Below are 16,642 nucleotides of genomic sequence, written 5' to 3'. Positions count from 1 at the left end.
CTAAACCTAGACTGAGAAAAGATATCAACCTTGTGATTGCGTCCATGTTTGTCCAAAAGTGCAATGATGGATTTGATGTGGTTCTCCTGGATGATGTTAAGCACCTCAGGGCTTTCAATCAGGATACAATACAGGACCTCCAGAATGCCTGAATTAAATGTAATGATTAAAAATATGCACATTTACATTAACGTTCAAAAGCTTGGGGTAAGTAAGATTTTTGGGGGGGGGTTTGTAAGAAGTTAATTATTTTACTCAGCAAGGACACATTAAATCGATCAAAAGTGTCAGTAAAGACATTTATATTGTTAAAAAGATTTCTATGTGACACTGAAAACTGGAGTAATTATGCTGAAAATTCGGCTTTGATCACAGGAATAAATATACATTTTTCACAAAAAAAGTTTTGGGATGCTTGCCTTTACATGCACATGAACTTCCCACAAAGTTGGGAGCATGAAATTGTCCAAAATGTCTTGGCATGCTGAAGCATTAAGAGTTCCTTTCACTGGAACTAGGGCTGGGCGCTAAACGATAACAATAATTATCACAATATAATTTTCCCATCCGACATAAAACAGCGACAAAGGCTATGTGGACTGTTTATCGTAGAGCTTCACATTCACCACACGGAATTTAATTATTAAATTATCGTGCTTCTTCAAAGTTCTTCCAGATAACATTGAGGCCAACACAGCAGTAAATGGGAACATTAACTACATTCACACACAGGCTTATCACCTTGTTAGTTGCAGTGGGTGACTTACAACAAGCTAACGCTACCAACATCGCTATCATAATTGTTTGTCTTTGGTGATGTATTAATGACTCAGCATCGCATGTATCAAAAGAGAAATAATTTCATCCGATGTTTAAAATGAATTAAATAGACTAGACAGCCCTTACTGGAGATCCACAAATACTGAACTTTGCTCTCTCCCTCCTCTCGCGACCAGCCCACTGTCGGTGAGGTGTGTGTGTGTCGATGAAATGCGCGCGTGCGTGTGTGAGAGAGAGAGATGCACAGTGGACCGTTTTTATTTTTTTTGCCCGTCTGCGTTTTTAGTGTTTTACTACTTACACGATTAAGTAATGATATTATTGATATACATCGAGAAAAAATGCTGACCACAATTAAGATTTTAATAAATAAATCTACCTCAGTTTTAATAAATTGTTCACCTGTTTGAGAAGTGTTTCTCATGGTTTGACAATAAAGGATAGTTTAAAATCACAGATAACTGTCTGTTTTCTACATCTTTCACTCAGGAGCAAAAATATGCCTTTAAACTTTAAAGAAATAAGATTTTACATTTATCGTGATATTTATCGATATCGACTGATATGGAAAATTATATAGTGATATTTTTTTTGGCTATATCGCCCAGCCCTAACTGGAACTAAGGGGCAAAGCCCAACCCCTGAAAAACAACCCACTCCATAATCCCCCCTCCACCAAACTTGGCACTTGCAAACACTTGGCACAATGCAGTCAGGAAAGTCCCGTTCTCCTGGCAACCGCCAAACCCAGACTCGTCTAGACATGTGCCGATTTTCGATAATGCGATTTATCACGATAATGAATATGCACGATATTGTTATCGTGGGCACTTTAAAATATCGTAAATAATTTATTAACAATTTATAATTTTTTTATAATGCACTCGAGAATACTTTGCCCGTCAGCCGTATAAATGCTCAACACCGCTGTATTCTGCCAAAGGGACACGCGCTCAGATATAAACAAGCCCAACGTGCGTTTGCACATGACTGAACCGGTGAAGGAGACACGCTGCTGAAGTGCCGCTCAGTGACAGCAGAGGGCGCTGATGAACTGCAGAATGCAGCCGGTTACCCCGGAAACCAGCAAACAAACAAAAAACGTGTGTAGTTTTTAAAACAGCCATTCGTTTTTGTAATCTCAGTGTTGTTCATCACAGCACCAAATACTTAATACTTTAAAGACTTAATAGGCTATTTATTTTCAAACTTAAACATTTTTATGTTTTAATCTGGACTACAACATGCCCTAATGATTAGAACTGTTCTGATTATTTGTTATTGTTCAGTAAAACTTTGAGACATACGACTTCATTAGTTAACATGTTAATTCATTATTACCAAACTGACAATGAAAAATACTTATAAAGAATTAATCATTATATGTAAATTTCTTAGTTACTGTTTAATAACATTACAATCAAAATCAAAATAACTTTTTTAATGGACCTAAGATAAAACTAACAATGATCAGTATTTCTTAAATAACATTACCAAAAACATTATACTTTCTGTACCAAATGTAGCGGTTGCTCAATCTTAGTTAATGCATAAACTAATCAGACCTTATTGTAATGTGTAAGCCTACCTGTTGTTCTTTATAGCCTAATTCTTTTGCAATTTAAAGCCCCACTTGGCTACTTTTGCTCTCGGGGTCCCCCTACAGTTTGGAAAAAAATAATGTCCTCAACTACTGTCGTAAGCTCTGTAATCCTACAACAGGGGATGCCATCGCGCGTGCATTTGTTGACATGACAGCCCTGATAGCCCTGAACTAGTGATGCGCGGGTCGTCTCATAACCCGCGGACCCCGTATGTCTATTTAATGGTCGCGGGTGCGCGGCGGGTTGTAAAAATATATACAGTGGTGCGGTGCGGGCCAAATAACTTCATAAAAGCGTCCCGCGGGTCGGTGCAGCACTAACAGTTCCCCTGAACACTGCAAGAGGATTTCGAGTTCTTCTGGCGTCGCGTGGGAAACGTCTTCATCCCAGGTAACGTTACAGTCAGTGGCAGATGCTTCAGCATGTCATATGAATATAATTTCATGGGTTTTATTTTTTTCAAACGGCAAATAATCACCATGCTCACGTTTACAAGCCAGCGTCATTAGAATCTATATGATACTTCAGTTCAATGTTTGAGTGGTAGCTCACCGTAACAAGCAGGACAGCATCGGTCGGGCACGCCTCCTTCAGCTCACGCCGACGAGCAAACGCTGGTCACATTTTGATCCTCGTCCTGCCTTTAATCCCATCACTTTTTCGTTTCCTCTTATTGCTTTCCTCCAACAAAACCTTTTATTTCTTATGTGTCTGTGCTGCTTCGGACATGACTATATTATCCGACGAACAAAGTTGGGCTCGCACGTCCGAATGTAAGGAAGTGTGTGTGTTGGTGGAAGTGACGTATATGCCGTAAAGCAGTCGAATTTTGTAGTTCTTTTTGTTCTCGGGTTACTACCCGAAACCCGAAGTTTAAAAGTACGATTAAAAACGATACAGACCCCATCAGGCTATGGCAGACATGTCATTCAACCTATTGTAAGTTGATTTATCATCACAAGAGTCTTAAAAAATATATTATGAAGGTTGAAAAGTTACCTAGTGCTGCTTTAATCTGTTTGAAAATTGTACTTTTACAGCTCTGAAAAATATCAAGAGACCACTTAACATTGATTTCTCAACGAGGGGTCTATTCATTTTTTTTCAGAGCTGTTTATATTTTTGGTGCATTATTGTATTTAAACATTCAGTTATTTTTGTTATTACAAAAATAGTTCTTAAAGCTGTTATGCTATGGCAACACTTTTTTTTGCAACTTATTTCAATATCGTGATAATACCGTATATCGTGATAAAACTTCATCAATTAATCGCAACATGAAAAATTGATATCGGCACATGCCTAGACTCGTCCATGGGATTGTCAGACTGAAGCGTGATTGGTCGCTCAGAGAACACGTCTCACTGCTCTAGAGTCCAGTGGCGGCTGCTTTACTCCACTGCATCCCACGCTTTGCATTGCTCTTGGTGATGTAAGGCTTGGATGAGCTGCTCGGCCATGGAAACCCATTCCATGAAGCTCTCTCCGCTGTTCTTGAGCTTATCTGAAGGCCACAGAAGTCTGGAGGTCTGGAGCTCTCGACTTTGCAGAAAGTTGGTGGCTTCTGTGCACTGTGAACCTCAGCATGCGCTGACCCCGCTCTGGGATTTAACACTTCGTGTCTGAGTTGCTGTTGTTCCCAATGGCTTCCACTTTGTTATAATCCCACTAACAGTTGAGCGTGGAATATTTAGTAGTGAGGAAATGTCAGGAATGGACTTATTGCACAGGTGTCAGCCTATCACGGCACCACGCTTGAGCACTGAACACCTGAACTCAGTGATTTGGAGGGGTTCTGGCAATATAGTGTATTTATTTTATATATATTTATAATGTAATAATATTCCACAGTGGCTGCTAGGATTAAATTGCATGATTGTGAAAATGTTAAATTATATTTGCCCCTGCTTTATTACCTTTTACATACATATTTTACGACAAAGCTTCTTAAACAGCCTCTGTGTGGAAGGACTCTCAAAGGAGTCTTAAATAAATTATTCCTACCTGAGGACGCCTCTAAACGATCCAGTTTGCTGACCAGCCAGTCAAGATTATCACAGAACAAAGCACAGTTTGCCCTGTTTCCTCTGATCAGAGATGCTATAGCAGAGAACAAAATGGCAAGGGCATTAAGTTTTCCAAAAAAACACTGAAAACAGTAAATCATCACTAGTGTGCACCAGTGTGATTGAGATTTGTCTGTATTACATGATTCAGTAATGAGTAAACACAACATTACCCAGCAGCTCATAAAATAAGTTGACTATCTCTTTCCAGGACTCAGCTGCATCTTCCCCAGCAAATTCTGAGAAGTGGGCCGAAGTGTTGTAGACGTTCAGCCGATCCACACAGTCCAATACGAGAGTGATCATGCCCTATTCAACAGAAAAGCAGTGAATGTAAAGACAATATAGTTTCATTACTATTAGGGGTGACCCTGAATAGTCGAAGATTCGATATGCGGCGTTGGATTCGACCACCGATCTCACAGTCGAATCTTCACGGGTGTTATGAAACGAGGAACATACCATTTTGGCAGAGGTGTCAAAAGTACTCGCATACATTACTCAAGTGGAAGTATAGATACTAGGGTTTAAAAATACTTCTGTAGAAGTTGAAGTATCAACTCAAGCTTTTTACTTAAGTAAAAGTGTAAAAGTACTGGTTTTCAAAACTACTTAAAGTATAAAAGTAAAAGTAATGTAAGGAAAAAAATGCTATTAAAGACAAAAGCTTAGGCCAAACCACAGGGGCCTATAGTGCTCTACCCCACCTCCTCAAAAAACTTTTTTCTAAAGGCCATAATGACTATAATGTTATATTAAAATGTTAATGTTGAAAAAATGTGGGATGCACTGGCTACCTGTTTCAGCCGCATATATACCCATTGAAAATTAATGCATTTTAGTACAATGGACATATACCATATGTGTACCGCTGAGCATTAACATGTTTCCTGAAGCGGAAGATATGATGACTAGTTGCCTATAAGTAATGAATAACCTTTATCGGAATGTAAATGTAGGCTACATGTGTGATCAGTGTTGCCAGATTGAGTCGACGCTTTAGAGTCCTACGGGCCCTGACTTTTTTTACACCCCTAACCTCATACCCACTGTCAGCCGCTGACTGCTTGATTGTCACTTTAAAAAAAATTAACAAACAAACAAATTATCCAAAAAAAAATCTAAATTAACTTTAATAAAGAAACTAAACGAAATATAACTACTTGGACATTACAAATAAAGCTGAACTATTTTAATGACTGCAGGAGTGTGTCATAAGAAGGATTGTGCAGGGCCTGTGCAGGGCTCAAAAGTCACCAAAACTGCCAAAATAATGTGATGATATTTTATTGAAGAAGCCACTTTAAGTGCAAACAGTGCCCAATATAAGAGATCGGAAAAAGCACATAATTAACAGGCATTTCACACGTTAAAACACACCACACCCAAAATGTGTAATTCATTGATACTGTACAATAATCCGCCGACAAAAAAATAACAACAATGCGCTTACCTTTACTCTGACAAAACTACAGTAGCCTACCCTTGTGAAGTTCATAGGACATGCACTTAGTCCAGTCAAAACTGATTCATCATTGATTCAAACCTCTTTCAGCAGCTGTTGGGGTTGCTAGTTGCAGATGTCCTGAGTGTGTATATTATGACAGGAATCATGATTATACTTATAAAGAGTCTTCGAGTCACAGGTGTAATCCACGTTTGAGAGTTTGTTCACTCTACCGCTCCTTACTGTAGAAACGGCTTGTGTATATATATACTGTATGTATGCCACTTTAGCATAGCGATCACTTGAATATACATCTACAACGAGTTATCGCGCTAAAAACCTGGCTGTCATGAATGAGCGCGTCTGTCTGCTGATCGCTGATTGACTGAAAGTGCGTGCTCGTCCGCTGGAACCCGCCCAATCTGTCAACACCGTGTGTGATTTGTGCTTTGAGTCATGTGCAGGCTCGATGGATCGCGTAGTAACCAATAGGGTGTTGGAATGGTATATGTTTACACTTCTCATTCAACCACAATCAAATTCACACTATCAGGATGATGCGATTTATCTGCATAGTTTTTTTTAAACAAGATGAAATGAAAGAGGAGTAACGAGGCTATTTTTAAAAAGTAAGGAGTAGAAAGTACAGATAATTGTGTGAAAATGTAAGGAGTAGAAGTAAAAAGTAGGCAGAAAAATAATTACTCCAGTAAAGTATAGATACCCAAAATTTCTACTTAAGTAAGGTAACGAAGTATTTGTACTTCGTTACTTGACACCTCTGCATTTTGGCAATATTGGGGTGCTCATTATTATAAAGACGTGGCCTTTCCTTTAAAATTCGAACACATTGGGTGCGTCTTGATCAGCTTCCTAGTTCAGTAGACAGGGCACTGATAAGGGAATCAGCCCATTTTTGTGGAAGTCTTGTGGAAGCCAGGAAGTTGTTTAAAATGCCGTGTCATAGAGCGCCATTTCAAGGTTTTATATTAGATTTATATTTCCCTCAAATCATCAATGTACTGATTTCACCCTTTGCTACTCATCGTGCAGCCCTTCTGTCAGAAGTCAAAATTGAGCTTGCGCATATATAATGTGCTTCTCTGTTGGAGACCCCCTTTAGGTATAATCGGCATGAACGTGCATGTAAACGCACTCAAAGTGTTCTTTTCCTCTCTAGGCAGGTATTTTTTTTAGGTTTATTCATCAAAATGTTCTTTTATATATTTGTGTGATGTTCTGTATTTCGATCGCGGCTTTAAAATGTTATGTGAAAACGTTTTACGAATGTTTATCCACCACATTACCTTTTATTTCTGCCAAAATAAAAAAGCCATTGTCAGTTCGTCTGTCAGTTGGCAGGCAGTTTTGGTCGCTTTATTAAAAGTTGTTGCTGTGTGCAGTGTCTAAAGGTAAATAAAAATAGTTTTACCCTCCTGCTGACTAGTGTTTTGCCCCTCCCAACGCATTCACACACACACACACACATGCACACGCACACGATTCGACTATCAGTCGACCATAAAAAGATTCGACAATTCTGATTCGAATGTGTAAATCCTTAGTCGGGGACAGCCCTAATTAGTATAAATAAAATGTATTTTATGCGAGCATGTCTAACCTCCTCTTGAAACAGATTCTGACGGTTCCTTAAAGAGCGCAGTTTGGTCTGCTTCTCCTCATGTTCCAGCTCCTCGTCAGGAGGGCGGAAATAAAAGATGAGATCCTGCAAGGACAGAACTATGGAATCTAGAGGCAGAGACGGGGCCGGACCTGGAGATTTACTCTTCCCACTCAGAGCATCCAGACCCCTGTAAGACAACACTTAGAAGTTTACTATATGGTCACCAGGTCTGGTTTAAATGGGTGGTCAAACACAATTTCACCATTTTAACTTTAGCTAGTGTGTAATGTTGCTGTTTGAGCATAAACAATATCTGCAACGTTACGACGTTCAAAATTTAAAGCAAAGGGGGATATTTGCTTTGAAAGAAATCCATTTCTAAGGACTGCACTGCAAAAAATGCTTTTCTTACTTAGTATTTTTGTCTTGTTTCTAATCAAAATATCAAAAAAATTCTTACATTAAGAAACATTTACTAGACAAGTACAAAAAAAAAAAATCTTTAAAAAAAAATAACTCAAAATAAAGAGAGTTTTTGCAGAAAAATTAAAATAAGATAAATAATCTGCCAATGGGGTAAGCAAAATAATTTTGTTTTCTGTTTGAATTAAGATTATTTTGCATACCTCCTAGGCAGATTATTTATCTTATTTTAAAAAGAAACTCTCTTAATTTTAAAGTTATTTTTCCCCAAAACAAGACAATTACTTTTGCTCGTCTAGTAAATACTTCTTGTTTTAAGAATGTTAAGATGTTTGGACTAGAAACAAGACAAAAATACTACGTAAGGAAAGCATTTTTTGCAGTGTACAGCAAAGGACTACACAGAGCAGTGTAGAATAAAGGTCAAATATATGAAAAATAATGCAACTTTTTCAAAACGAAGCATGAACACATGTTATAGTGCACCCCACAAACATAATCAAGTCCTTGAAAGAATGCGTTTTACCACCCCTTTAAAACGGGATTTTTTTCAGGAATCCTTGAAGACTACAATTTGCTGCAATTTTAGACCTGCGGGCGTACTTAATAAACTGAGTGAAGAGTCCCGCTGTGCTGTAGATCATCCGAGCAGCCTGGGATTCAGCCGTCTGAGAGCGAGCCACAGTCAGAGCATCGTCCATGTGGCCCTCCTGATGCAGTATAGCCTGAGGACAACAAACACACATATTACAATTGATCAAATCTGTTTATTTTTAGGTCTGAGAATTTAACCTACTGATCAGAAAAAAAAATGTCTTTGATAGTGCTGTCAAAATTAGCGTGTTAACACATGCAATATTTTTTTTCAGTTTAACACGTAAAGAATATTTAATGCAATTAATGAAGCATCCGTTTTTTTCCTGTCGTCCTTTGGCTAGTATTTTGTTACATGATCATACTCTTATGCATGCAAATGCTTTTAAACCATTAAAGCGCAACAAGACAGAAGAGAACGAGCTGACGCAATGGAATAAATAATCTTTGCCGGTGTTGTAAAAAAAGGATTTAAGGATACACGGAGCACTTCCCAACACGATCATCATTTCTGAGAGAAATAGTGAAGGTGACGCAGATACGAACAATTTCTCTGTTTAGGATTTGAATAGGGATGTCCGGATCAGTTTTTTTTGCCCTCGAGTCAGAGTCATTTGATTTTGAGTATCTGCCGATACCGAGTCCCGATCCGATACTTCTATAATACATAAAAAAGAATAAAGAAGAGCGAAAAAACGATCCAGGATGCTCCATATTTTTTTTTAATTCAACTCATTTTAACATTCAACAACTCTGTTGTTAACAAACAGAGCACTTCTGTGAGGTAGCTTGAACAATCAAGTAATAAATAACGAATTCTTCACTTTTAGATTTTAGTGCAACAGTAAATATAAAAAAAGTCCGCGACCAGAGTTGCGCAGTAGAGCAGGAAGTACAGCCGCGATATCAAAAGCCCGCCCACACTCTCACAGATGCAAACAATTAATTATGTTGGTGTGAAATAAACAGTTATGGGAATGTAGAAATTAAATTAAATTAAATTAAATTAAATTAAATTAAATTAAATTAAATTAAATTAAATTAAATTAAATTAAAGAATCTGCTCCCAAAAAAAGTCAGTTAGTGCCTCAGTGTCAACTTCACTCAGAGAAGCCGTCGATCTCAGCTGTCAATCACGACGTCACACACCCGTTTTTATAGCATCAGATAACTAACTAAAACTAAACGTATTTAAAAAACGAACACTTGAAATGAAATCATCGTGATGATAACTGCCTACAATGCCTACTAACTTTGGGGAAAAAATATTTGAAGTTTAATTTGATTGTTTAGTTTGCCTCGCGTCCGTTAGAAAACACAGAGGGGCGGCTATACTGGGACCGGCCACCGGGGGGCGATGGAGGCGCAGAGGCTTCAGTTTCTGAGAGAGGTGCTGCAGGGTTGATTTAACCAGACATCATATTGGTCATCTATATGATGTCTATGGATTTAACAACAAAAGTGACGTCATGCCGCACGCGTTGCTGTTTCTGTGTGGAGTTAAAAGAGTCTAACTCCGTGCCACCGCATAACTATTGATGTGTTCAAAAAATAATGAGAATATACGTATATATCCGAGTCCTGATCGGGAGGTAACGTCCGATTACGATCGAGTCTGAAATCACGTGATGTTGATCATCTGTCCATCATCGTCTAAAGTCCGCCCTGATGATTTCATTGGTCAGTTTCTGCATTATAATTACTCCTATGGATCAAGTCCAGACCGAACCAGAGCTCAGATGTTGTGGGCGGGGCTGAGTTCGGCTGGCATCCAGACTAAAAGGGTGGTGTATGTGAGGTTAAATCTCTTACCTTTCTCTTCAGCGGCCCGAGCCGAGCAGACTTGGCATCTACAGAGGCGTATGTGAGCCAAAGGCTGGTGCAGACATGCTGCACAAAGCACATGGACTCTCCGTACTTGATCTCTGGGATCCCCATTCCCTCCACGTCACGTTTCTGAGCCACCTCGATCTTCTCCTACTCGGTCATAGGACAAAAGAAGTTTTATTTTCAAAAGCACAACCTCAAAGAGAGAGGGCTATAAAGCTGAAAACTGTATACAGACCTTCAATCAATCAATCAACTTTATTTAAACAGCGCTTTTATAATGCCGATTGTTTCAAAGCAGCTTCACAGTGATAAACAGGACAATATTGCAACAAAATTTGATTTGGCTGTACAGTCGTTCTGGAGAAAACAGTGATGTTATCAGCTTTTTTTAATGAATCATATAGGGACAATGTTGGCTGATCAGTATTATAGTTTATAGCAGGGGTCTCAAACTCCCGGCCCGCGGGCCACTTGCGGCCCGCAGGATGATATTTTGTGGCCCCCTACTTGACATCAAAGTTTAGTGTTAGTGTGGCCCGCGCGTTGCTCTGAAAACCATTTTTGGCATTGCGTGTGCCTGTGCCGCGCTTTATGCCTCACTTCGTGTGTGTGTATATGAGAGAGTTAGCTCAGCCCTCTCTCGTGCAGTATAATTGGTTGACACCTCGTGATTGACATGAACAGAGGCTAATCAGACAGTCGAAATGAATGTGGTTTAACGGCGCTCAAATGGCCAATCAAATCAAAGTAGGCGGGATATACATTCTCTTTTGGTCCGCGCAGGCGCCCACATGCTCGCTCGTGCAGTCTTCACACACACAGACGAGCGCTTCAATATATCGCGTAATGCCGTTGCGGAGAGAGACTATTCTTTCCAGTGAAATCACAAAACTAAATTGCACACACACACATGCACACAAAATGCAACGTGTCCATGCTCTTAATATACAACCATTGATGAACATTTGAAGAAAACTATGAGCGGATTAGAACTCTGAACATTTGAGACGATTTACTAAAAGTCTTCTGTTAGACCAGTGAGGAACTAAAATATAAGCAGCCGATGTACGTATTTATTCACTCATGCGAATAATCTCGGGACTAATAATATATTTGACGACAATTAATGCAAATATTATTTGCAAATAGTCCCAAATTGATTATTTCCAACTAGAATTAGACCTAGAATTTCGTTCACTGTTCTGTTTGACCTGATTATGGCCTTGCTTTGAATTAGTCTATTATTTTAAATAAAAATAAAAACATTTATTTCAGTATTACATAATGATTTAATTTCTATTGGCCATATTTATTAGTACACAATTACCATCACATACCTGTTGGTAATAGATAGGTGCGAAGGACGAAGGATAATCAGATCCAAGATTGGCAATATTAATTAAAAAAAACACGAGTAAGCAAGAGAAGCCTATATGAACCATTCATGTTCAGAAAGTAATGTTCAAGTTCAGAAGAAACATTCATGTTGAAGAACTCTTAATAATAAAGATTGGATAAATACTCTTTGGATAAAGATTGGATAAAAACTCTTTTTGCGGCCCAGCCTGACCCAGAGTCTACTTCCAGTGGCACCCGGGTAATTTGAGTTTGAGACCCCTGGTTTATAGAATTAAGGCGAGACACGGCAGGTGAAAACATCGTTTTTCATGGAGTGGTCAATTTTGAGATTTTGGGCCAGTTTGCTCCCTTAACATGTAAGCTTTCATGTCAAAATAAAAAAATATGTCGACATTACACATTAATGTGGTTAATTCACTATATTTTGTCACCTTGCGCCTTTAGAGTTCTACCCGAAATCATCAAAAGTTATTCTAACGCGAGCTCCCGTACCGTCTCCATTCACAGAAACATGACATGCCTGGTATCGTTGTAAAGCTCTCAGCGCTGTGTAAGAGACTATACAATCCAAATATGCCCATTTCCTTTGTAGAACTAACCAACCACGAAAGTTTGCAGCCGAAAATCACATCTGATTGGCTGATGTAAATTTCACACTACGTCATACGTGCCGCCGCTTCTTTGTGTATTCTCCGCCTGAGAGAAAATGCAGGCAACGCCGAAATCAGCTCATAAACGTTCACAGAAAGGACAAAGTAGCAAGGGATGATAAAAAGAAAGTAAACAACAACAGATTAGATGATGAAACCCTGTAAGAATTAGATTGAAATCGTTATAGATGGACATACAGCAAACAGGGACAGTTTTTTGCTGTTTTTGTGACTGTAATGATGTGTGTTTGTTAAGGTATTTCTCTTCAGCATAAGGCTATTCATTTATTAATTTACATGTGTTTTAAATGTTATACACTGCTGATATAAATGAAGTGAATATATATTTTGTTTTTAGGTTGGGGGAAATGTATGCAATTATATAATAAAAAACTTTTAAGGCCGTTTTCTCAAAATGAGTTTTTTCTCACACTCCGAGTTAGATATTTCCACTTCAGTAGCATCTACAAGCACCAACTTTTCCAGTCTTATACTTAACTATACTCTAAAGGCTTTTGCAGAGGGATTTGTTGATATATAATTCCTATCTTGAGTTATAAGTCTTTTTACTCCCAAAAATCCCCTCTGTAAAAGCCCTCTCATCTAATATGTCAACAAATAGAATCAAGAATTCTGAACCTGGTCCTTTACAATTTCCAGATTTTGTTTTTGGAAATATATGCAAATTAGCATCTATTTAAGTATACAAGGCCTCATTTGCATATTAACACATTATTTTATACAAAACATTTGTTATACATTTTTTTCTTATGTGTATGCCAGTAATAAACTGGAAACGTTTCATAGTGATATCTTGTGATTTAAAAAAATTCCCTATTCACCTGTAGTGTCTCGTTTTAAATAAGACCTGAGTAATTTATTTTATTTGATCTTATCACCTTAGACGCACGAAAGCAGAAAGCAGAGTTCTTAGTATTTGCTTTTTCCGGGTCCACGAGCAGGAGTCCTTTCTCTTCGTCCAGGCACAGATACCTGCCTGTGGTGATGTGACGCGCCCTGAAGGACTGACCCCACTTCATGTGGCTTCCACTCCACCTGCGCACAATGAGACAATGAACATCAGCTCAAACTGAGAAAAACACCGTGATTGCTTGTTAAAGGATTAGTTCACTTTTAAATAAACTTTTGCTCATGATTTACTCACCCCTTTATCATCTACGATGTCCATGTCTGTCTTTCTTCAGTGGAAAATAAATGAATGTTTTTGATGAAAACATACCAGGATTTTTCTCCATTTAATGGACTTCAATGGGCCTCAAACGGTTCACGGTTCAGATGACAGTTTCAGAGCAGCTTCAAAGGGCTTTAAACGACACCAGACGATGAATAAGGTTATTATTCTTATCTAGCCAAACCATCGCTCATTTAAACAAAAAACAAACAAAAAGGTTACCTTTTATTAGCACAAATGCTCGCCTTGCTCTGTTCTGTGATGCTTGTTTGTGACGTCACGTGATACGCAATTACGTTGAAAAGGTCATGCTTGACGTAGTCAGTGTTTACAAGTGTGCGAAAAAATGCTTTAAACGACACAAATACATTTGAATGTGCGTATGGTCCTCCTTCCGAACACTTGTAAACACAAACTCAGTACTTCCGCCTACGTCAAGCATGACCTTTACAGCGTAATTGAGTATCACGTGACGTCACGAACGTGATTTGTGTGTATAAAACGTAAACTTTTTTATTTTTTGTTTAAATGGGCAATCGTTCGGCTAGATAAGACCCTTATTCATCGTCTGGTATCGTTTAAAGCCCTTTGAAGCTGCACTGAAACGGTCATCTGGTCCGTTTGAGGCCCATTGAAGTCCATTATATGGAGAAAAATCCTGGAATGTTTCTTTTCAACTGAAGAAAGAAATATATAGACATCTTTGATGACATGGGGGTGACGAAACTATCAGCAAAAGTTAATTTAAAAGTGAACTATTCCTTTAAGCCTCTGCTGTATTGAAATAGCACTGACCCAATGCGAAGAGGCTCCAGTCTCCAGAGAGATCGGGCGTGGCTGCACACGGCTCCGCCTTCATAGTGTGCATTTCTGATAAATCATGCAGAAGAAGGAAAGATTGATTGTGGTGTAGATTAGCTGTTTGTGCATGTCTACATACAGTAGCATATGGATTTTTATCTCACCGTCTCTGGTCGTCGCCCTGGTCAGCAGCAGGAATTGTTAAACACTCGTCCATGTGCCCATGGAAAAGACGCAGAACATGCCCTCCAGTCAGATAGCCTGAACCAAGGAAATGTTTTTAATTAGTCTACAATGCATATTGATATTGGTTGCATAATGCATATTGATATTTGTTGCATAATGCATATTGATATTGGCCTACAATGCATACTGATATTGGTCTACAATGCATAATGATATTGGTTGCATAATGCATATTGATATTGTTTGCATAATGCATATTGATATTGGTTGCATAATGCATATTGATATTGGTTGCATAATGCATATTGATATTGGTTGCATAATGCATATTGATATTGGTTGCATAATGCATATTGATATTGGTCTACAATGCATAATGATATTGGTTGCATAATGCATATTGATATTGGCCTACAATGCATATTGATATTAATCTACAATGCATAATGATATTGGTTGCATAATGCATATTGATATTGGTCTACAATGCATAATGATATTGGTTGCATAATGCATATTGATATTGGCCTACAATGCATATTGATATTAATCTACAATGCATAATGATATTGGTTGCATAATGCATATTGATATTGGTCTATAATGAATAATGATATTGGTTGCATAATGCATATTGATATTGGCCTACAATGCATATTGATATTAATCTACAATGCATAATGATATTGGTTGCATAATGCATATTGATATTGTTTGCATAATGCATATTGATATTGGTTGCATAATGCATATTTATATTGGTCTACAATGCATATTGATATTGGTTGCATAATGCATATTGATATTGGTTGCATAATGCATAATGATATTGGTCTACAATGCATATTGATATTGGTTGCATAATGCATATTGATATTGGTTGCATAATGCATAATGATATTGGTCTACAATGCATATTGATATTGGTCTACAATGCATATTGATATTGGTTGCATAATGCATATTGATATTGGTTGCATAATGCATAATGATATTGGTCTACAATGCATAATGATATTGGTTGCATAATGCATATTGATATTGGTTGCATAATGCATATTGATATTGGTTGCATAATGCATATTGGTTTAGAACTGTAGAAAATAAGAAAATTAAGACCTAAAAATGTATTTATTTTTACATTTTTTTTAACTTTTTAAAGGTTTTGGCACTTGCTATGTAAACGCACACAATAAAACTCGGACATGATTAGAAAAGGTTTAAGTTTTACACCTTAACACTTTTGTTTGAACACTTAAGTTTAAATCACTTAACTATCTTAACTTTCTCAAGTTGATTCTACAAAAAAAAAAATGAAGACAGCAACTTTAACAGAGTAGTACATTAATTTAATTAAAATAATAAAAAAAAAAACTAATTTTTGACTGGCACGCTAGGAGCACCACAAGGATAAATAGCATTTTAAAATTGCAATTTTTATCAACAAAAAAAATTGCAATTCGATTTCCCCCCCAAAAATACCACAACCCTAATGCATATAAAATGTTTCACGTTTTACAGTAAACAAAATGTGGTATTTAGAAAAGCTTACCCTCTGCCAGCTCACAGCCAGAACAGACTGGGTTCATGTTCCAAAGCGTCTGCATGAAGGAAGCGTCCACCATGAGGTCTCCGCTGGCATAGGACAGGTGCTGTTGATGGGACAGATGTTTCAGGTGAAACTGTAAAGCTGATGATACACAACTTTTTGAGCAATGTTGCCAGGCATACTGCAAAAAATGCTTTTCTTACTTAGTATTTTTGTCTTGTTTCTAGTCCAAACATCTAAAAATTCTTACATTAAGAAGCATTTACTAGACAAGCAAAAGTTTTTGTCTTGTTTTGGGGGTTAAAAATAAAATAAAATAAGCAAAATAATCTGCCAATGGGGTAAGGAAAATAATTCAAACAGAAAACAAGATTATTTTGCTTACCCTATTGGCAGATTTTAAGCAAAAACTCTCTTAATTCTGAGTTATTTTTCCCCCAAAACAAGACAATTACTTTTGCTTGTCTAGTAAATACTTCTTGTTTTAAGAATTTTTAGGGTGCGTTCACACTTGTCATGTTTGGTTGGATTAAAACG

At 37.7% G+C, this 16,642-nt stretch overlaps 1 protein-coding gene across 1 annotated transcript in view; it reads right to left on the bottom strand.

Annotated features, from left to right (window-relative positions):
• Positions 1-16,642, bottom strand: part of ryr1a (ryanodine receptor 1a (skeletal)) — a 174,182-nt gene that overhangs the window by 140,057 nt on the left and 17,483 nt on the right. Inside the window, exons 8-17 of the mRNA XM_067432724.1 lie at positions 16,109-16,208; positions 14,535-14,631; positions 14,365-14,439; positions 13,277-13,433; positions 10,351-10,515; positions 8,548-8,669; positions 7,519-7,708; positions 4,624-4,759; positions 4,389-4,484; positions 30-148 (exon numbers count right to left, since the gene is read on the bottom strand). Of these exons, the coding sequence (XP_067288825.1) occupies positions 30-148; positions 4,389-4,484; positions 4,624-4,759; positions 7,519-7,708; positions 8,548-8,669; positions 10,351-10,515; positions 13,277-13,433; positions 14,365-14,439; positions 14,535-14,631; positions 16,109-16,208 (1,257 nt within the window). The remainder of the gene's footprint in view (positions 1-29; positions 149-4,388; positions 4,485-4,623; positions 4,760-7,518; positions 7,709-8,547; positions 8,670-10,350; positions 10,516-13,276; positions 13,434-14,364; positions 14,440-14,534; positions 14,632-16,108; positions 16,209-16,642) is intronic.

The sequence above is a fragment of the Pseudorasbora parva genome, chromosome 23, assembly GCF_024679245.1.
Source record: "Pseudorasbora parva isolate DD20220531a chromosome 23, ASM2467924v1, whole genome shotgun sequence".
NCBI classification, from domain to species: Eukaryota; Metazoa; Chordata; class Actinopteri; order Cypriniformes; family Gobionidae; genus Pseudorasbora; species Pseudorasbora parva.
This window is presented reverse-complemented; position numbering and strand designations above follow the sequence as displayed.